The 21,906-nt window shown below is 36.1% G+C and overlaps 1 protein-coding gene across 10 annotated transcripts in view; it reads right to left on the bottom strand.

Moving 5' to 3' along the window:
- The window catches only part of DOCK7 (dedicator of cytokinesis 7), a 231,470-nt gene that overhangs the window by 63,531 nt on the left and 146,033 nt on the right, over positions 1 to 21,906 (bottom strand). For 6 of the 10 annotated variants that reach the window (XM_040470455.1, XM_040470454.1, XM_040470453.1 and 3 more), the window contains exons 22-29: positions 20,339 to 20,508; positions 11,743 to 11,835; positions 10,459 to 10,548; positions 9,378 to 9,473; positions 7,603 to 7,743; positions 7,396 to 7,509; positions 4,946 to 5,116; positions 3,095 to 3,234 (exon numbers count right to left, since the gene is read on the bottom strand). In XM_040470455.1, coding sequence (XP_040326389.1) covers positions 3,095 to 3,234; positions 4,946 to 5,116; positions 7,396 to 7,509; positions 7,603 to 7,743; positions 9,378 to 9,473; positions 10,459 to 10,548; positions 11,743 to 11,835; positions 20,339 to 20,508 — 1,015 coding nt within the window. The remainder of the gene's footprint in view (positions 1 to 3,094; positions 3,235 to 4,945; positions 5,117 to 7,395; positions 7,510 to 7,602; positions 7,744 to 9,377; positions 9,474 to 10,458; positions 10,549 to 11,742; positions 11,836 to 20,338; positions 20,509 to 21,906) is intronic. The other 4 variants (XM_040470459.1, XM_040470458.1, XM_040470457.1 and 1 more) reach the window with 1 other exon arrangement.

A 21,906-nucleotide genomic window follows, 5' to 3' on the forward strand; every position in this document is an offset into this window, starting at 1 on the left:
AAATGACATATCTCAGATTTTATTCTCCAGTTATCTACTCGACACTGTCATCTTATCTTTTTTCTTCTCAGTATTTTCTCCAAATAGTTCCAAACCTTCCTCATACTCTCTCTCATTTCATCCAAATCTCAGATTCTGGTCATTTGCTTTTTATGTTCTCCCTTGTGAATTTTTTCATTACCAGTGATGACTGCCAAACCTGGGTGCATATTCCTTAGCTGTCTGCAGCTACCAGACCGACTTCAACCCACCTATAACCCACTCATCTTCATGAAGCTTTTCCATATGTCTACATTACTTAATCATATGCAACTATTAAATATATGTTTATGCAGGACCTGCAACATCCTACTCTACGTGTTAGGGTAAGACATGGTCCCTGTTTTTAAAGAGTTTGAATAGCAACGAACACAGACACGAAAATAATTCAGTGTCACAAATGCAGTAGTAAAGGTATTCATGTTCTATAGAACTATGTCTATGCTACAAAATTAGCATTTAATCATAGTGTATGGTTTCACAGTCTTGATTTTCTAACTATAATGAAAGTTTCTAGGGAGCAACTCTTTGGTTTTAAAACATATTATTGCCACTCAAAAAATTATTCTCATTAGTAAGCAAATGAAGTAAAAAAGCATTCCTCTCAAGGATCTAAGACATTGTATGCTGTATTTTATCTATATACCATTAAAGAATATAAAATTTAGAGATGGGATCTAAGTATCTTAGTCACTCATTCATTGAGTTAATATCTATTTATGCATATGTATTCATCCACTTTGTACTAGACACAATTCTAAGGCATTGGAAGGATGGTAGTGAAAAAGAAAGATCAAGTGCATGCTCTCATGAAATCACACTCTAATGGGAGAAGACCAAAATTAAGCAGCAAATTTCATATAAGTGTTTTGTAGAAAATAAAAGAGGGCTACATGTTTAAGAATGATTGTAGCAAGGTAATGTGGCTCTAATTTTGCCTGGATGGTCAGTGAAAGCCTGAGAAGATGCTATTTGAGTGGAGACCTGAAGAATCACAAAGAGCAAATGGGTACATGACAGTCATAGAGTAATGTGAGCACTGCTTCAGGCAGAGAAAAGAACCAAGTGCAAATACCCTAAGGTGTGAATGACTTTGGCACATTAAAGAAACAGAAAGAAAGACCGGGATGGCTAGATTTTAGGATGTGGGTAGGGAAGACAGTGGCAGAAGTACACAAAAGCCAGGTAAATAGGACTTTGAGGACCATTATTAAAAGTTTGGATTTGGCGTGCCTGGGTGGCTCAGTCAGTTAAGTATCCAGCTCTTGATTTTGGCTGAGGTCATCACACAGTCATGACATCGAGCCCTGTGTCAGGCTCTGCACTGGGAGTGAAGCCTGCTTGAAATTCTCTCTTTTCCTTTCCCTCTGCCCCTCCATACACTCACTCTCTCTCTCTCTCTCTCTCTCTCTCTCTCTCTCTCTCTCAAAAAAAAAAAGAAAAGAGAAGAGAAGAGAAGAGAAGAGAAGAGAAGAGAAGAGAAGAGAAGAAAAGAAAAGAAAAGAAAAGTCTGGATTTTACCCAAAGAATATGAAAACACTAATTCAAAAAGATATATACACCTCTGTGTTTATTGCAGCACTATTCACAATAGCCAAGATATCGAAGCAATCATCCATTAACAGATAAAGAAGATATAGTATATATATATATGCATACGTATATGTATATACATATGTATACATATACGTGTGTATGTATATATTGAAAAAATACATATTTTTGAGAAGAAATAAATAAGATGACAGATACACACACACACACACACACACACACACACACACAATGGCATATTAGCCATAAAAAAGAATGAAATCTTGCCATTTGCAACATGGCTGGATCTGGAGGGTATTAAGCTAAGTGAGGGGTGCCTGGGTTGCTCAGGTTAAGCATCCAACACTTGATTTTGGCTCAGGTCATGAACTCATGGTTTGTTAGTTTAAGCCCCATGGATTCTATCTCTCCCTCCCTCTCTTTCTCTCTCTCTGCCCCTCCTCTGCTCATGCTCTCTCTCTCAAAAATAAACTTAAAAAAAAAAAAAAACTACACGATATAAGTCAAAGAAAGACAAATAACATACAATTTCACACATAGGTGGAATTTATGAAACAAAACAAATAAAGATAAAAAGATAAACAAAAAAAAAACCCAGCCTCTTAACTCTGTACAACAAACTGATGGTTACCAGAGAGGGGATGTGTGTGGGGAGGGGTGGAAGAGGTGATGGGGATTAAAGAGTGCACTTGTTGTGATGAGCACCGGGTGCTGTATCAAGTGTTGAATCACTATATTGTACACCTGAAACTAATATTACAGTGTATGTTAACTGGAATTTAAATAAGAATTAAGAAAAAAAAAACTCCTAAAGATCCTATTATGAGGATAAAAAAGGAATTATTATCCAAAGGAATAATGATCATGGAAATTTTTAACAATAACTATTAAGATAGAAATACCCTATAGGGAAGCTGCACCATAATACTCAAGCTATTTCTATAAATTCAAATCACCAGACAATATGCCCTTTCCTTACTGTATCAATTTCCAAAAATTCTACAGAATTGTACACAACTTTGGAAGTTCTTAAAACCTAAACACATTTGTTTATAGGACAAAGTTTGAAATAAAATGCTATATAGTATGATGGCAAATGACACATTTTCTGTACAAGGAATCAAATAGAAAACCAGACCATTTTCCTCAATTGAAATGTGTCTACTGTATATACCAATAAATCTATGAGTTAACCCACTAATAAGCACAAATATTTTGTATAACCATTAAGAAGGGGGGGGAAATGCTACCAAATAAACCACAATACGCCACTGAGTTCAAGACAAACCTCAAATTCGGAGATTGATAAAGTATGAAAAAATGGCTTTCTTAAAATCAATGAAATGCAAAAATAACATGGGTATGGAACTTAGTAAATACAGAAGTAGATTACGAGTGGTGCAGAGTATTCTTTTGATTCTTAGAAGTATCGGTGTGATACTTCTGTACCATTATCCAAAATCAAACTGATATTCTACAAGGCAAAAACTAGTCTACTTACCCTTCAGCATCAGGGTCTAAAATGACAGCCAGCTCTGTTAACACAAGTCCTGCCAAATAATGCTGTTGGCGAAAAGGCACAGACAATTCAAACATATTTGCAATCTTCTGGTCTTGTACGTTTGTGGAAAATCCAGAACTCTGTTTGGGAGTGAGGTAGGACAAAACAATAATAGCTGTGCAACAGAACATCCTACAGACAGATCATTACAACAAATGCAGTACGAGCATTATCTCAGTATGAGATACACTTTGTGTAGGGTAGTTTATTTTACATTACTATTATTCGCACTGGAAAAAGTAACTGCTCCTATTTTTCGTACAGGAGACTATGATGAAAAAAAACACTTTTAATTATTTTCAATTTCCCTTTTCTCACACTGAAACTTTTCCAACTGTTTTTTTTCCCTTTATTCTTTTAGCCACTTAATGTTTCAGTATCATACCTGAAGGAGAAAAAAGTAACTTAATCCAAATGACGTATTATTGAGTTTTTAAAAGATTTTTAATACTGCAAATAGCATCCCTCCAAGACACAGTTCAAGGCAAGAGTGTTTACAATCTCATCTCCCTCTAATCCACATTCAAGACCATCCATGTGATATTTTTCAGAACAAAAGGTTTCAGATTTCTCTATAGAGAAATCATCTTGCTAGTAAGTATATAAAATTATTCTTGCCTACCCCTACCCCAGAAACAGTGAGGTCTCTGTCACCCATTAGAATCTGAAAAATATATGTAGATAAGAAAGTAGGGAACAAGATAATGGAAGACATTCTATTAATTTCTTGGCTGAATGAGATGTTCAAGGGGGGAGTTAGGTATAAACAACTGTGTTTCATTACAGGTTTTAGGAACAGTACTTACGATTAATTTGTTCTTCACTGTGTGGCCACATCTTTGGCAGAGGATGTGGGAAGAAAGCGAAACACTAGCCTTATCCATTCTAGGAAGAAGTGTATGCTAGCCAGGTAAAAGAGTATGTGAAAATAGGCCAATCCCTAAGACTTTTCATAAAGGTAAAATGAAAAGTTGTGGGTGCTCTCTGATGTTTTCCAATGTAAATAAAGTTAAAATTTTTTTTCTATCAAACATCTGAGATTGAACCAGGCTTCTCTGATACTAAAGCCACAAAATCCTTTAATCTCCATCTGTATGATAAGATACATAATTGCTACAACAACCTTTTTTTTGCCTTGAGAGAAACTACTAGCTGTTGAAGTCAGTTGTACCCAGTAAAACCCTATGAACATCCATCTGGTTTCCTTTGGGTTACCTAGGTACAAGAGAGGTAGGCAGGACTTTCCCAGGACTGCACTGCAGTTTGACTTCTTTCTTTGCTAAATTATGCTTCACTTTTTTTCCTTTCACAGGTATTGATCCCTATTTAACATCTTCCATCCCAAGCTCAAGACAACCTTGCATCTGCTTCAAGAAAACCCATCTTGTGAAAATATCTAAAAGGCTTATATAAGTGAATTCACTCACATGGATGTGTATAAATCTCTAAGAAGAGTACAACATAGTAGATAAGAACTTGGGCTCTAGAATAAAGTCTACCTGTGCCTTGATTCAAAGCCTAGCTTTGCCACTTATTACCGTTCGGCCTTGGGTAATTTAATGACCTTTCTGTATTTCCTACGTAAAATGTGTTTCATATGTAAAATGAGAATAACAGAACTTACCTCCTAGAATTGCTCTAAAGGGCAAATGATCAATACTTTTAAAGCATTCAGTATGGAGCCTATCACATACCTATTATTCATAGTGTTACTTATAATTTTTTCCAGTGTTTAGAATGCTTTCTTACAAATATGGGCTTTAAAAATTTTTTTTCAGACACTCTGCATACCTGAGATGTTGCAGAAGAAACAGAAGGTGATGGTGATGCAGGTGGAGTAAGCAGGCTGCAGGGCAAGTTTAATGTAACATAGTGCTCATGGCTGCAGACAATTCGCAGAAAATCCAGTCTCAAGGACACGAGGACACTTGGATTTGGTAATGAATAAAGCTTTGAAGATACCTTGTAAGCATTATATAAACAAAAGAACACCAATTGAATATACCATTTCTCTAAGCCAGCATCAAACGACAGATTAAGGAATTAAAGAACAGTATTCAGTGGACAGTTTTTGGATTTTGTGGTTTAAACATTATCAGCTTTTTCCAGAGTTACTGCTAGAATAGAAACTTTGGAACTACAAGATCTATTAAGATTTATAAATCCACTGACTAGGCCAGAAGCCACATTCTTTATATTTCCAATACAGCATTAATATTTCCACTTCTCAAAGATGCACTTTATGAAGCAAAAGTCTACCACCAAAATAGCTCCATGAAAGAAATGATACATTCTTTGGATAATTAGCACCTTGTGTTACTCTATATTGATGATTACCTATTTGTCTATATACCCAGCTACACCATAAGCTACTCTCAGGAGACATATATACACTGACTTAGGAGCTCTGGCATCCTAGGGTCTGGCTCAATGTCTGGCAAATATAGGATGTCAATGCTTGAAGAATAACAACAGATTAGAGGAGCAACAGAACATGAAGTTTGGGGGGGGAAAGTAAAAATAATACGTATTAAATTTTTTTTAATGTTTATTTATTTTTGAGAGACAGAGTGTGAGCGGGGGAGGTGCAGAGAGAGAGAGAAGAGACACAGAATCCAAAGCAGGCTCCAGGCTCTGAGCTGTCAGCACAGAGTCCAATGCAGGGCTTGAATCCACGAGCCGCGAGGTCATGACCTGAGCTGAAGTCAGATGCTCAACTGAGCCACACAGGTGCCCCGGCAGTGTCTTTTAAAACAACACTTAACTGGGGCGCCTGGGTGGCGCAGTCGGTTAAGCGTCCGACTTCAGCCAGGTCACGATCTCGCGGTCCGTGAGTTCGAGCCCCGCGTCAGGCTCTGGGCTGATGGCTCAGAGCCTGGAGCCTGTTTCCGATTCTGTGTCTCCCTCTCTCTCTGCCCCTTCCCCGTTCATGCTCTGTCTCTCTCTGTCCCCAAAATAAATAAACGTTGAAAAAAAAAATTTTTGAAAAAAAATAAAACAACACTTAACTGAGTGAGCCACCCAGGTGCCCCCCCCCCACCAATAATACATATTATTACAAATATTTGGAAGTGGGTCAGTGCCCACATGTAGTTTTAACTTCTCTATTAAAAGAAACATACAATAAGGGCATCCAATAGAACAGAGCTTCAAGATTCTAAACATTAGACTGCCAAATAGCATTTCTAAAGAAGTAGTTCTCAGAAACGAGACTGTGGACCAGCTGGGAAATGTTACACACACACTATGTCCCACACTCCCCACCCCCAGGACTCAAAGTACTCAATAATGCTGGGATAGTACCCAGAGAGCTATATATTTTTAAATTTCCTTTAAAAGGTAATTCTAGGATGATTATATAGCTCACTTACCCAAATGGCCTGTCAGGACCAATAACTAATGTTTTCCAAAAGGCACATTTCATTAATCAGTTGATAAAAATTTTAAACTAAAGTCAGTTTTTCAGGGAAAAGTTCCACGATGCTTTTTTTTTAACGTTTATTAATTTTTGAGAGAGAGACAATGTGAGCGGGGTAAGGACAGAGAGAGAGAGAGAGAGAAAGAGAGAGAGAGAGAGAGAGAGAGAGAGAGAGAGAGAGAGACAAAGAATCCGAAGCAGGCTCCAGGCTCCATTCTGTCAGCACAGAGCCTGACACGGGACTTGAATTCACAAACCATGAGATCATGACCTGACCCAAAGTCAGACGCTTAACCTACTGAGCCACCCAGGCACTCCTATGATGTTTTTACTTTAGTAAAAGCAACATAACAAATGACACTGGGGATTTGGGTAAACATCTGTCCATGATTCTAAGCTCTACAATGTCTAGGTCTACATTAGAAGGAATACAAAGCAAAATGAAGCTGCTTTAAAAATCACCCAGTAAATACACAAAAAAAGTTCACGTGGCTGTTCATTCAGTATAACTGCTACTCTTGCATGGCATCTTGGGGGATGCTTTACATTTAGACCACTGACTTGATGATCTGTTTCAGAATGGGAATCGAAGAGTCATGAGTGGGCCAGTATAACCCAAGAAAAAGTCAGCTGCACAGGTATCAGCTTGCCATTGTCCTGTAGCCTTATAAAACAAATGAAATTTACTTTTTTCTTACTAACAAAAATACACTGCTTTTTAAAAACATCAGTATATGAATGTATTTTTGAAGATCTCTTAGCTGCAACCCTAGAAACAACAAACACAGTATTTAATTGTTAATTATTACTAACTACACATTACCTGTTTGTAGCAGGTCTTAATAAGGCTAAAGACAAATCCTCTATCCATAACAGACAGCAGATCGTTGAGAAAGAATGCAAGGCTTGTGTTGAGTCTCTCAACCATTTCTGTGTCCTGGAAAACAGAATAAAAAGCAAAAACAAATAAAAGTATGATAGTTTAATGTGAGCTTGAAAGAGATTCAATTTTAAAAAAAGTTATCATTACCTTCTGAAATCGTGAAACTATATCACTAGCAATTGTGCTGACAAGAGCAGCAATGTCATCCATGAATCGTTCTGGAAAACGACTTTTCCTTGGTGCATCAAGTTTATCATTAAAGTATAAATGGTGCACCATGCTCTTTACCTGAAAAAAATAAATAAGCCATTAGTTTAATTTCTTATGGATGTAATTAACAGCTAATCACATTAGGGCTATTTTTTCAAGTTGCTGAGTGATTTAACAGATAGCCGAAATACTTTTAGCTCCTCAAGTATTTTGAAAATTTCCCTGCAATATTTTGTATGCTCCCAAGAAATATGACACACTGTACAAGTCAATCACTGCATCACCTCTGTAAAATTCTCCTGGCTATCAACAGGAAAAGAATTATGAACATCAACAGAAAAAAATTTCACTCTTTGAAATTGTTTTAAATGAAATCTTTCCACCACTCAACATTTTGACATTCCATATCCCGCAAACTGCAGCTCTAACAGCCTAAACACACTGACTTCACTGCAGTGTCTTCAGCCTCTAGCATAGAGTAACATAGGGTGAGGGTACATGAATTACTGATGACTCAATATGAATATTAAGATATTAGATCAAAATTAACAAAGTGATTTATGTGTACAAAATGCTTCTGGATATCAATTCTTAACACAACAATGTGATAACAGTAATAGAGAATTCAGGGAAATTGAAGCCAAGTTTCAACAATTAGTAAATAGCACAGCCAAGACTTAAACTGCAGCCTTTTGACTATTTTAAAGAATTTGAACATATATATAAGACTCAAAAAATAAGTCAAAATTTCAATGTGATCTTATACTAAAAGCACAAGAATTACAAAATTAGCTGCCTATCACTTACATAGAGTCCCTGACTTATTTTCTTTTGTAGATTAGTAAATCTTTAAGAAAAAATGTCTTCTTATCCCTAATATAGGCAACATTCAATGCTGAGAATGATCCTATGATATACTCTGAAAACTCCTTTTGTTTCTTCCATTCTTTTGTTGTTTTGTTTTCTTATTTTTGTACACATTTCTCTTTTGCAAGGAAAAATTTCAAGGACTTCAGCTTTCTAGAGGCTGAACAGGAAGATCCCTAGGGCCTGAACACCTGAGTTTGAATCACAGTTCTGCTCTCTAGAAGCTACATCAACTTCAATAAGTTACTTAATCTCTCTGTGCCTGGGTAACACGCAGCTCACAGGGGTGGTGCCACCACACTGTATGCACTCGGTAAATTTTTATTGCTTTTGTGTATATATGTGTTTATGTGTGTACAAATATTTATTAAGATATTAATTCGTTTGTTTTTAATACCATTTATTGAATTGAGTGACAAGCGTTGTGGGCTTTTTTTTTCTTTTTTCTTGGCTGTAACTGGCATTTCCCTAAGAGCTTTCTAATCATAAAAGCAGTGAGTACCTTATAAAGCTCTTTTTATCTGTTTGGGATGAAGTCTATAATACCGCCATCATACAGTAGCCACATTCAGACTAAAGAACAATGTACCACGTTTCCTTTAAAAAGATAGCTGCTTGTGCAGCCATCTCTAGAAAAGTGGTTAACGAGAGCTTCCTAAGTCCACCTCAATTGTGCCGAGTGTCCACAGTGTTTATTTAGAGATGTAACACACGTAATTTTGTCTTGGACACACACGTCAAATCATGCGATGGCATTAGAAAAAGATTTTTAGGAGAAAATAATGAGCTAGCACAAAGTTGTTAACTAAGGAAAACAATATTAAAAGTGTGTGTAGGTTGCTCACCATTAACTCAAAAAAGAACCAGGCTTGTTGCAAAGCTGACTCCCGAACGCTGCCACTGCAAACCACCCACTGCAAAGCCAGCTCCTCATGAAAAAGCTATCCAGAAGTAAATCCAAAGTTATTATCAAAGTCATATCTGCTGATAACACAAACCAAATAATAATGCAATTACAAATGAAGATATAATGGGAGTAAGCAAAATAAGGCGTGTGAACCATTCAATGATGCAGTGAGGACACCCATTAACGAAACGGCTGTTTATACATATAAGACAGTGGCATGTTTAACAGCTGAAAAAATTACATGTTATCTTGCAGTAAAATGTAATTTTAAAAGGACAGGTGGGAAAATAGCCTCCTAAATTGTACCTGCAAACAGAAACTAGACCAAAAACTCACAGTTACAAATACTATCTTGTCTGTGCCTTAAATACATATTTCAACATATGCAAATACATTCATGAACTTTGCTGGTACAATTTAGGAAATACCTTTAAAATTTTTAACTTTTGATGTAAGCCATTAATTTTCAAGTTTTCAGGTATTTGAAGTCTTTTTATAAACATAGAAATCTCCTGCCTTATAATGGATATGCATACAAAGCATTTGCAAAATAGTGTATATCAATATGAAAAAGGACTAACAAAACTGTGCATAAGGGAAGCAAATCAACATATCTTACTAAGAGTGATAATTTTTCTAACTCATCTTCCTTTCCCTGGAAATTTAAAACACAAAACAGAAGCAGTTACAGAAACAGAATTCAGAGTGGATACATTTTTTTGGCACTAAAATTTGATGATCAAATTTGATTTCAAACAGTCAATCCCAAAGATATAAACATTATAATAGCATAAAAGAGCATACACTGAAGCGGTATGCCCAAAAAAGGCATCAGACAAGCAGAGCTTGCTGAAAGGTATTTTTTTTTTTTTTTTTTTTTTTTTTTTTTGCTGAAAGGTATTTTTAAACAAATAATTTAAATGCAATTATTATAACATACTGGTTTACTTAAAGAAATCTTACATCTATTTAACTGTTGGAATTTTCCCCCTATATGGATTGTCTTCATATGAATCTACCTTTTTAGTTGGTAAGCGTCCCGTTAATGTTTGTAAGAAACTTGACGTCTCTGTGTGCGAAGACATACGATTACAACTTCGATCCATAGCCTATGGAGTGAAGGTGGATGAATGACGAGATAACATTAAAGTCTGCTGTGGATGACTTTGCAGCTTAAGGATTACATACAGTTTTTAAAATCATTTTACTGTGTCTTCAACAACTGTTTTATTGTTCATCTAATTTTCACCATTTTAAGCTGCTTTAATGACAGTAGGTTAGAAGTATCAAAATGGCTTCTATATATTTTTAGTAAAAAGAGTATTTTAACCACTATATAAATTCAGAGTGCTGCAAAGAATGAAACTTTTATCTCTGTGATCTATACACATGCACACATCTAGTAAGAGAAAGCAAAAAGTAAAAACATACTTCTCACTGGTCTCAGATCAAAAAATCAAGAATTTTATATTCAATAAAGAAAATTAAAAGATTAGAATGGTTTCTCCCACTTTCCAGTAGGATCAAAACCTACTATTCAGTTTTGTCATATACTTCAAATATAAAACACTGTCGATATTAACCATGGAATTACATTCTTCCAGAACAAGAGCATTTTCCTCCAAAGCCAACACACAGATGAGAAGTATATTTTGAGGTATCATGCACTAGTAGCTATCAAGCAACTTGACTTAAGTAAGCAAATCCTAGTTCAGTTAATCTAGAAACAAATTTCATACTTTGCAACACAATATAAATTAAAATTCAGTTTGGTTCTGGTACTAAATCTTACAGCATGGGGATTATATACCGTTCAGATTTAATTTCAGTTTGTTACCAATATTTCCAGTCAGTAATTATGAAAAAAAAAAAAAAAAAAAAGACAAGATAGTAAATGCTGAATGAAAATGATACAACAGCTACACTTTAAACCAAAAGCCAATGGAAAACTGTCAGGTTTTTTCCATACCAATTTTTTTTTTTTTTTTAATTCCTACTAAAGATGTACTAGCCCTAAAGTAGAAACTGTTATAAAGCCATTGATTGCATAAGCAGCAGGCACTGAAATACTGATAGGGTATACAAGGAGGGAAGGGAAAGAAGACAGGAAGTAGGAAAGGAGAGCATTACTGGTACAATTGGTGGTATTCATGCATAGTAGTGGGAAAATGTGCTAAGTAAACAAAAATACACACTTTTTAATGATTAAAAAGCAAGCCACTGAAATCATAGTATGTACTAAAAGTAACGTTCTAAAGGGAAACATCAGCAGCCAATAAAGAAACCTCTAATATAAACACCACCTGTGTTGACTCTGCACTTGGACTGGGGTTGGATCCCCATGGGGCAGCTTTTGGACCACCAGTGTTAACCCAGGAATTGGAGCGATCTAAACCCTAAGCATATAATAGAAAGCAGTTGGAAAGGAAAGAAATATTACATGTGGCATGCTATAAATTATTCCTAAAGAAATCCAGACTTTCCAATGCAAACATATTTTTAATTAGTACTGTTAAAGCAACCAAAATTCTTAGGCACCTAGAAGTATTAGTTCACCAAAATTACATTCATTACATAATGTTTTTTTTAAATTTTTTTAATCTTTATTCAATTTTGAGAGAGAGAGAGTGACAGAATACAAGCAGGAGATGAGCAGAGAGAGAGAGAGAGAGAGAGAGAGAGAGACACAGAATCAGAAGCAGGATCCAGGCTCTGAGCTGTCAGCACAGAGCCCAACGTGGGGCTCAAACCCACAAACCGTGAGATCATGACCCAGGCCAACGTCAGATGCTTATCCAACTGAGCCACCCAGGTGGCTTTTAAATCACAAATATTAAGTTTGTTTTTAAATCACAAATATTAAGTATAGCATTTAAAGATAATTTCTCTTTATGTAAAGGGATAACCTTAGAGAACCAACTAAAGTTCCCATAGTACCATCCCCCCAAACTCTCTTTAAAGGTGGCACAAATTAGCAACAGATTATTTCCTCTGAACCAACTAGGATTTAAAAGGAAAAAAAAAATGTAAGAAGAAAATCATTCTTGTCTAAAAGACTTTACTTTCATTTTGTCATGATTGAAACTTCTGTGCACTGATATTCCATAATTCTATTTGACCCTGCTTCCTCTTTCACTTTCTTTTAGGGACCAATAGGAGAAATCAAGCAAGAAGATTAAGGAAAAAATTAAGAAAATAAATAGGATGACTAATATTTGCTCCTCCCTAAAAATGATGGTGGATTTGGAGTTGCGCTCAGTTTTACAGTGACTGTTAAAATGAAACATAATGGGCTACTATTTTATATAAATATTATAAAGAAAAGCATTATGATGGTACTATCTACAGGAATTATATCTTCATCATTACTATCATTGAAGTTAAGTTAACATGCTACTAATGTGTATGGCCAGAAGAGAATTACATCTGTTCTTCTCTCAAAGAAGTTATGATCCCAGGTGAAGGGACGTTTTAATGTCTTAAGCCTGACTGATCATTACAATCACTGGGAAGTTTTCTAACATTCAGATTCTGGGCCCCAACCCCAGAAAACCTGATTCAGCAACCCGGGCTGTAGCCTGGAATCTGCTAAAAGAACTAGAGCCAGTTGTAAGGGATTTTTTTAAGAGGACTCTTGGAGTAAGAATAAAGAAGACAACCCAATACAAGGAGACAAAAAATAGGGTGTCAGTATGGACCCAAACCAGAAAGCACCAAAGGAAAGGTAAAAGAAAAACAAGAGTAGTAACAATAATAATCAACTGTGTAGACATTTATATCACCTGGGAAGGTCAACAACAAAAATGTGCAGGGCCTTATGTCTAAACAAATAAGAATCTCTGGGATTGAAGCCCATGTATCAGTATTATGGGAGGGAATGAGGATTAGGGAGAGTGAGGGAGGGAAGACAAACTAACTCTCAAGAGCTTAGGTTTTAGGGAGAATATGTGCCCTATTGTTCTAAAAATAGAGACTGACTGAAATGATATAATAATCACCCATTTCCACTCATTTTTTATACTGAATGTGTGAGATGAGTGAAGTTGAAATCCAAGTTCAACTGCTTACTAACTGTAAAATCTAAGGTAAATTACCTAATCTCTTTTTCAGTTTCTTTGCAATAAAATAGGAATAATGATAGTCTCCCTCATATTGCAAAGATCAAATTAAAAAATGGAACTAAAGGATGCCTGGGTGGCTCAGTCAGTTAAGTGACTGGCACTTGATCTCAGCTCAGGTCATCATTTCACGGGTCATGAGTTTAAGCCAAGGGGCAGCACAGAGCCTGCTTGGGATTCTCTCTCTCTCTCTCTCTCTCTCTCTCTCTCTCTCTGCCCTTCCCCAACACACACGTGCTCTCTCCTTCACTCTCTCAAAATAAATAAATAAACCTAAAAAAAAAAAGAATAAATATGGAAGTAAATATAGAAAACTCTCAAAAAATAGATCTAGCAGGCGTGCCTGGGTGGCTCAGTAGGTTAAGCATCTGACTCTTGATTTCAGCTCAGGTCATGATCTCACAGAGATGAGACTGAACCCCCTATAAGGCCAGAGCAGAGCATGGAGCCTACTTGGGATTCTCTCTCTCCTCTGTCTCTCTGCCCCTCCTCCGCTTATAAGTGTGTGCATGCATGCTTGCTCTCTCTCTCAAAATAAACTTAAAAAGAAATAGTTTTGTTTTTAATGTTTATTTTTGAGGGAGAAAAAAAGAGCATGAACCTGGGAGGGGAAGAGAGAAAAGGGGACAGAGGATCTGAAGCAGGCTCTGCAGTGACAGCCCAAAGTGGGGCTTGAACTCACAAACTGCAAGATGATGACCTAAGCCAAAGTCAGACACTTAACCAACTGAGCCACCCACATGCCCTAAAAAGAAACAGTTCTAACAAAAACTTTCTACATGTTTCTTAAATGCTTCCCAGCAAAGTAAAAGACAATATTCAAATACTAGTAACATTATGTAATCACATTTAAAATAAAATACCTACCTTCTCATAACCCTATGTTATTTCAAATAAAAGCAAACCAGCAAATGTTTTTCAAATATGTTAAAACTAAAGTTTTCACCAGACTCCCAAGTTAGGTTTCTCCACTGTATAAAGTTCTTTCTGCCATTTATAATTTTTACAACCACTACTCATGTTATAAAATTAATACATAAGTATCTGATTTTTGCAAAATTACAACTGTGCTCTTCACTCTACCATAAATTTCCACAATACCAATAATTTTTCCGTACTCTTAAATTCACTTTTCAATTCCTTAATTTCCTTTAAAACTAAGTCACAGGCTAATCAATAATGTGAGAATAAATAATAAATCTCTTTGTGCCATTAACTGTATATTATATTCACAATATTGAGACTGAACAGTTATAATTACATCAAGTCAAAGCTAACTATTTAAAGAAAACCTGTGACCAATTATTTTGTAAAGCAAATAATTACCATAATTTGTTATAAAGCTAAGAATTATATCAAACCACCCTTAGGTAAGCAAATTCATCACATACATTTACTAATGTCATAACTATGCTTACTGATCTTCAACTAATATAGAACAGATTAACCAAATGTGTGCACATGTGCATGAAAGTGGGGTTTTTTTTTGTCGAATCTCTTTAACAGTGTTTTGTCCCATAAGTACAGATAGCCTCCTTCCTTGAGCAAGGCTCATACTGTATTTGACAGGACATCAACATTCTTGTTAGAATACAAAGATTTGGCTTGGTACCCACAAGTTCTCAGCATAGTGCCCACATAGTAAGCTCTCAGTATTTAAAAATAAATTTAAAAATAGGGGATGACACATTACAAAGAAACTATTTAACTACATAAATTGCACTGGCATTTGATTAAAAGCAATAAAACTGACAGTTGTTATAATAATATATTTACATAATTGAACGTTAAAAGAGTATTGCTAGGGCAAAGAGACCAACTTTGGTAAGATAATTATGAAGAAAGTCTTGCAAATCTCATTTTACAGTCACTTGAGTAATAAAATCCTACTGATATAAGTATTCTTGAATTTTAGGAGTTCTGCATTTTACATTAAAGAATAAATTATGAGGGGCGCCTGGGTGGCGCAGTCAGTTAAGCGTCCGACTTCAGCCAGGTCACGATCTCGCGGTCCGGGAGTTCGAGCCCCGCGTCAGGCTCTGGGCTGATGGCTCAGAGCCTGGAGCCTGTTTCCGATTCTGTGTCTCCCTCTCTCTCTGCCCCTCCCCCGTTCATGCTCTGTCTCTCTCTGTCCCAAAAATAAATAAACGTTGAAAAAAAAATTAAAAAAAAAAATAAATTATGAAAACAAACTTTCATAAAGCCAAATCTTTTAAGGTAATTAAATATATAATTAATGCTCACAGCAAGAAAGCAAACAAAAACATAACTTTTAAAGAAGGAAGTTATTCTTATAATAGATCTCTATGCTTACTAATATTCATTTATTGAATATCTATCACACATCTTCAACATGCTGGCCATTATGGGTGCTTAGGATACACTACTCAACAACTATGCCCGACCTCATGGAGCTTATGCTCTGATAAAGGTAAACAAACATAATAACTAATTTATATGCCACATTAAAAGGTAGTAAATGTGGGGCTCCTGGGTGGCTCATTCGGTTGACCATTCAATTTTTGATTTCAGCTCAGGTCATGATCCCAGGGTTTGACCACCTTATTTAAATGTATAACCAGTCCTTCTTTCTCTTCAGTCTTGTCCTGGGGGCTTTTGATCCCCTTATTCTGTTTCTTTGTCTCATAACATTTACTACCTTAAAAAAATTTTTTTTTAATTTTATTTTACAAAGTGCACATGAATGGGGGAGAAGGGCAGAGGGGAAGAGAGGGAGAGAGGGAGAGAGGGAGGGAGGAAGGGAGGGAGAGGGGGAGAGAGAGAGAGAGAGAGAGAGAGAGAGAGAGAGAGAGAATCTCAACCAGGCTCCATGCTCAACACGGAGCCCAACATGGGGCTCGATTCTGTGGGATCATGACCTGAACTGAAATCAAAAGTCAGATGCTCAACCAACTGAGGCCCCCAAGCACCCCTATGACTTGGGTTTTTAAAGCAGCATTCTGTTTGCTATGTTGTGAAGACAGTGTAGGTTGGAAGTAGGAAAACCATCTTTCAGGTTATTACATTAATTGAGAAAGAGACGATAGTTCAGACCAATGGTAGCAGTAAAGGGAGCGAGCAGTGATTCTATCTTTAGCATATATCCAAATCTGAACAAAAGGATTTCAGAAAGGCAGCTAAGTTTACAATTTCAGAGAGAGGTTTGTACTGGAAATATAATTTTGGGAGTCATTAGCACATAGTGGTATTTAAAACTATGGAGGGGCGCCTGGGTGGCGCAGTCGGTTAAGTGTCCGACTTCAGCCAGGTCACGATCTCGCGGTCCGTGAGTTCGAGCCCCGCGTCGGGCTCTGGGCTGATGGCTCAGAGCCTGGAGCCTGTTTCCGATTCTGTGTCTCCCTCTCTCTCTGCCCCCCCCCCGTTCATTCTTTTTCTCTCTCTTTCCCAAAAAAAAAAAAAAATTTAAAAAAAAAAAAAAAAAAAAAAAAAAAAAAAAAAAAAACTATGGAACTTGGTAACATCAAGCCAGTGAGTATAGAGAGAAAAGAGAAAAGACAAGAGAAATAAGGAAAGAGGCCTGGGGCACTTGCAGATTAAGAAATCAGGGAAAGAAGAATCCACAGAGACTGAAAAGGTATAACCAGTAAAGTAAAAGGAAAACTAAGAAGAGTGCAGAGCCTGAAAGGCAAGTACATAAATAAACTAAGGAAGAAAGAACGTGACTATGTTCAAATCTGCTATAAGGTCAAGTAAGCCGAGCGCTGAAAATTAACCACTAGATTTGGCAACATGGAGAGCTCTGGTGACATAAACAAAGGCAGTTTGCATGGAAGATGGGAGCAATACCTGACTGAATTAGGGAAACTTTTTTAAAAAATTCTACTACAAAAGGTAGCAGAGAAATAGTGAGGAAGCTAGCAGTTGAAATACTAGAGAGATTTTGGGATAAATAAAAATGGGATAAATACTAGCATGCTTGCATGTGGATGGGATGTTTTAGCAGATAGGGAGCAAATGATGATGTAGTACAGAGATGAGACAATTGCTGTAGTGAGGATTCCAATAAGCAAGAGGGGACAGGAGCTTGTTTACAAATGGATCCACAAAACTGGACAGTCCATCTACAGTAGAACACTATATTAAGTAGTGGGTAGTCGTAGATGGCAGTAGGTAGGTAGATGTGGTTTAAAAGTCTATAAAAGTATTCTTTTGATGGCTTCAATTTTCTCAATGAGGTAGGAGATAAAGTGAGAAGGACTGGTGGGCAGGTAAGGGAAGAAGGCATGAAACCTTTTTCTGGGGAGAATGGGAAAGTAAATGGAATACAGAAATACAGTGTCATTGCCTGACAGCACTGAGTGCTCTCTGGAGGTCCATGGCTTTTAAATTCAAATGAGAGCAGTCATCATGACACTTCTCAAGTCACGTTCACTGGCACAAGTGCTGACATGGCACAGACAGATGACTGAGTTCAACTATGGCTGGAGGTTTCGCTAAGCAAGTACAATCAAATAACAGAAGGATAAGGCAATTGAGGTTTGACTATAATAGGGATAACTATAATGATTGGTCATGGAATTTAAGCAAGCTAAATTGGAAGAAAGAATACTAAGGGATTGAGGCACACACAGTAAAAGGTCATCAGATCAAGTGATGGGAGTTTGCAGAGAAATAAGAACTTGTTGGAATTGGGGTATTAGAGAGAAAAACGGGAGCAAACAGTTAAAGAACAAGATGCATGAAATCGAGATTATGAAGGTTAAAGTTGTTAGTAATGACAACATCTAGGACATGACCATGGCTGAGGCAGGGTGGAAAGACCAAATTATTCAAAAAAGAGTTTCTTGATTGGAAAGGCCAATGAAGTCAGAATAAATAAATAGTAGTTATAAATAAACTTCAGATTCCTTTCAATTTTAATAAGGAGATACAATTATACACCATTATCATTAGCAATTATGAGTAAAATGATAGTCCAAAATAAAGTAACTATCAGAAAATTTTCCAGCAAAAAAAAAAAAAAAAGAAAGAAAGAAAACATGAAATCTATTTAAATAAAACTTGAGGAGGATGAGGCTGTGTTGTCATAAGACAAATTCTCATCTTATGATGGCTTTCTTAGAAGTTTATATATATACATCATTATATTTACACTACAGATCATCAGATGTTTATGTCATTATGTCTCATTTTATAAACTACTGGAAAAAAGGCAAATAATCATCCCATGTAGAAGTTTATTCTAAATCTCGAGATTATAATCTATCAAATACATCATATAAAGGAAAACTCTAGAATCATGCTAGGTGAGGCATAATGCAAATCTTACAGAAATTAAGAGGCATTTTAAAAATAGAACCTTGAGGAAAACGGTCTTTTTCATTTCCATAACTCTTTACTTTCCATAACTCTTACACTACTCTTTATCCCAGGACCTAGAGTTGTATATAAATAATGCTAAGTACTACCTCTATGAAAATGAGATATGATCAAGAATGAACACAAGGATAAAAAATCTGAGTTCTTTTCCTAAAGGTGGAAATTTTATATGCAGGGGGTTGTTGGGGAGCCTTCTCATTTACAATTGCTATACTCCTCAGGTTACTCTGCCTGCAGAATCCCATGTAAATACTTCTGCACATCACTCTCTTGGGCAGTTCACAAAAAATCAAAGTTGTTTAATTAGAGTAACATCTATATGGATCTTTAAGTTATTGAAATCCACGTTTATCATTTAAAATATAAGGCTACAAAATATATTCTTGATCTGTGAGCAATTACTTTAAAAATTAGTTGTTACTTTAAATGAACAATGCTGAAGTTCATTGGAAGCTTCTGAATGTAAAATTTCTATAGCTGTATGAAGAGATAAGAGTACTTCTGATGTTTCTGATCAATGTTCAAATACTTCACATAAAAAAACCCAGACTGTTTAAAAAAAAACCCACAAAGATCTATTACAGTTCAGGCTAGGGGTTAAACACAGACTGTAGAACATATTCATTAATTCTTCCTCAGATCCTAGTTAACAGGCTAAAAGTGCCAAAGAGAAGTTGGCTATGATTCCACAACAATGGTATATATGTTTGAATGGTTTGGTCAAAACACAACATACCATGATTTATTGGCCTCAGTCTTACTATTCTTTTTGCCAGCTTGTTTAAACTCAGTTATTCGTGTACTTTACCTATAAAGGTAATAATTATTCCTTAACTTTTTTAAGGGGGCTCAATAAAGATGCTGTAAATATAATATAGCTGGATCTTAAACTAGCTGGCCTCTCCCTTGTTACCTGAAATAACCATTAACCATCATTAAATAAATCATATTTTTTGTGTCCTGGTGAATTTTCTATAGTTTTCCATGTGAAAGGTAGCTATATTACCAATTAAGCCTAATCAATGTTCTTGATATTTTTCAGAGAAGGGATGGGGGTCCATAGTTTAAATCAATGATGTCGTGTCCCTCTACACAGCAGTCACATAAGTATCTTTTAATTCTACAGGAAATTAATCTAGTCATTTTTCACAGGATGGAGTACCACACAGACAAAGTAAGTTACACAGACTGGCCATCGTGGACAAATTTCTGAACTTGGCAGATTTTCTTGAGCAGAATGTAAAAACCAGTTTGTAATAGCAAGCTTATTTAATAGAAACATGAAACACTCAGTGTGCATAGTGATAGAACAGAAAGATAAAATTTCTTGCCTATTACTAACCCAAATACATTTTAAAATAAGGATAAATTAAAATTAGACATTGCTCACTTGTTCATAAACCGAAAATCAACAATGTACAGATGACTATCTTCAGTTTACCTTACTGCCGATGATTGACCGTACTTCATCATCTGGTGACGTGGGCGTCCCAGATATGTCTGGATTACTATTACTAAGGCTCCGAGAACGATTTAAATTAAGGCTTGCAGGTCTCACAGCAGATCGAGCCATTGTGGCATAATGCACTGATCCTCCCAAACCCCCAGGACCTAGAGTTGTACATAAAACAGCACATAATTAAAGAAAATCAGTCAGGAAAGGACCTGAAAAAAATCTCTGCTACTTTACAAAAATCCATAAAAATCATGAACTGCTTTTATTTCTAAATGAAAAATACTATAACTTAAAAAAACTCAAAACTTAATGATAGCTACACAAAGAAACTTTTATAGCAGTGGACAAAACCATACGCAATGATAAAATCGTGATCTTGTCAATGTTTCTGACTATGTATTACTTGTACAACGAACAGCAAGAATAGAAAACACACACATACACATGTATTATTTTCACTTTAGATATAAGGGTATCTAGGACCCCAAATTTTTCAGCTAATGGCTCTTCCTTTTTCCCACCTCTCCTACTCTGTCCTTGATACACAGTCCTAGAGGAACAGCCAATTTACTGTCAACATTTCTTAAATGAGACTATTTTTTTTAAATATTTATTTATTTTTGAGAGAGAGAGAAAGAGACAGACAGACAGACAGAATATGAGCAGGGGAAGGGCAGAGAGAGAGGGAGGAAACACAGAATCTGAAGTAGGATCCAGGCTCTGAGCTGTCAGCACAGAGCCAAATGTGGGGCTTGAACTCATGAGCTGTGAGATCATGACCTGAGCTGAAGTCACACCCTTGACTGACTGAGCCACCCAGGTGCCCAACAAGACTATGTTTTATTTCTCTGTCTTCATCAACAAGAATTTGAACTGTAACAAAATGGCATCTTTATGATATACAGACATAGATATATACTCCAGATAATTCTAAGAGCCCAAGTTATAAAAGCAAGAATTCCTCTTAGTCTAAAATCAACCATGTTCTATGAACATAAAAATACCCCACAATTGTATCCATAATTGATCCCCATTTTCCTAAAGAAATCCTTCCGAGTGTCATGTTTGCAAATGACACATACCTGTCAACTAATTAATTTACACAGTCTTTCAGGTCAGTATGTAAAAAAGATGTTTTGCAAAATCTGTGGAATTCTAATAGTGTACTGAATGAAAGCATAAATGAAGAAGCACTATATACAGTCCACAATATACATTCAGAGCCTCAAGTACTAGAATTTTCAAAATCAAGATATGAAATTACAACCCGGAATGAGTCAATTATTTCTCTTTTTGCAATTAAGAAATAAAATGAGGTAAAACTTCGAGTCAGATTACTATTATGCCTAGCTTTCATAATGAATGTCATAATTATTTACCACCATTATTAATGTTAATATTGCCAATAGCTGGAAAAGGGCACTTACCATTATCATTAGTGATGAATGAGGACTCATACAAAGATGTGAGCAGGTTGAAAGGTATGCACAACACAATCATTAACTAACTGAACTAAAGAGTTATTCAAACTACAACATTCATCACCACCCCCC

This window comes from Herpailurus yagouaroundi, unplaced genomic scaffold, assembly GCF_014898765.1.
Source record: "Herpailurus yagouaroundi ecotype Mexico unplaced genomic scaffold, PumYag 77, whole genome shotgun sequence".
Taxonomy (NCBI): Eukaryota; Metazoa; Chordata; class Mammalia; order Carnivora; family Felidae; genus Herpailurus; species Herpailurus yagouaroundi.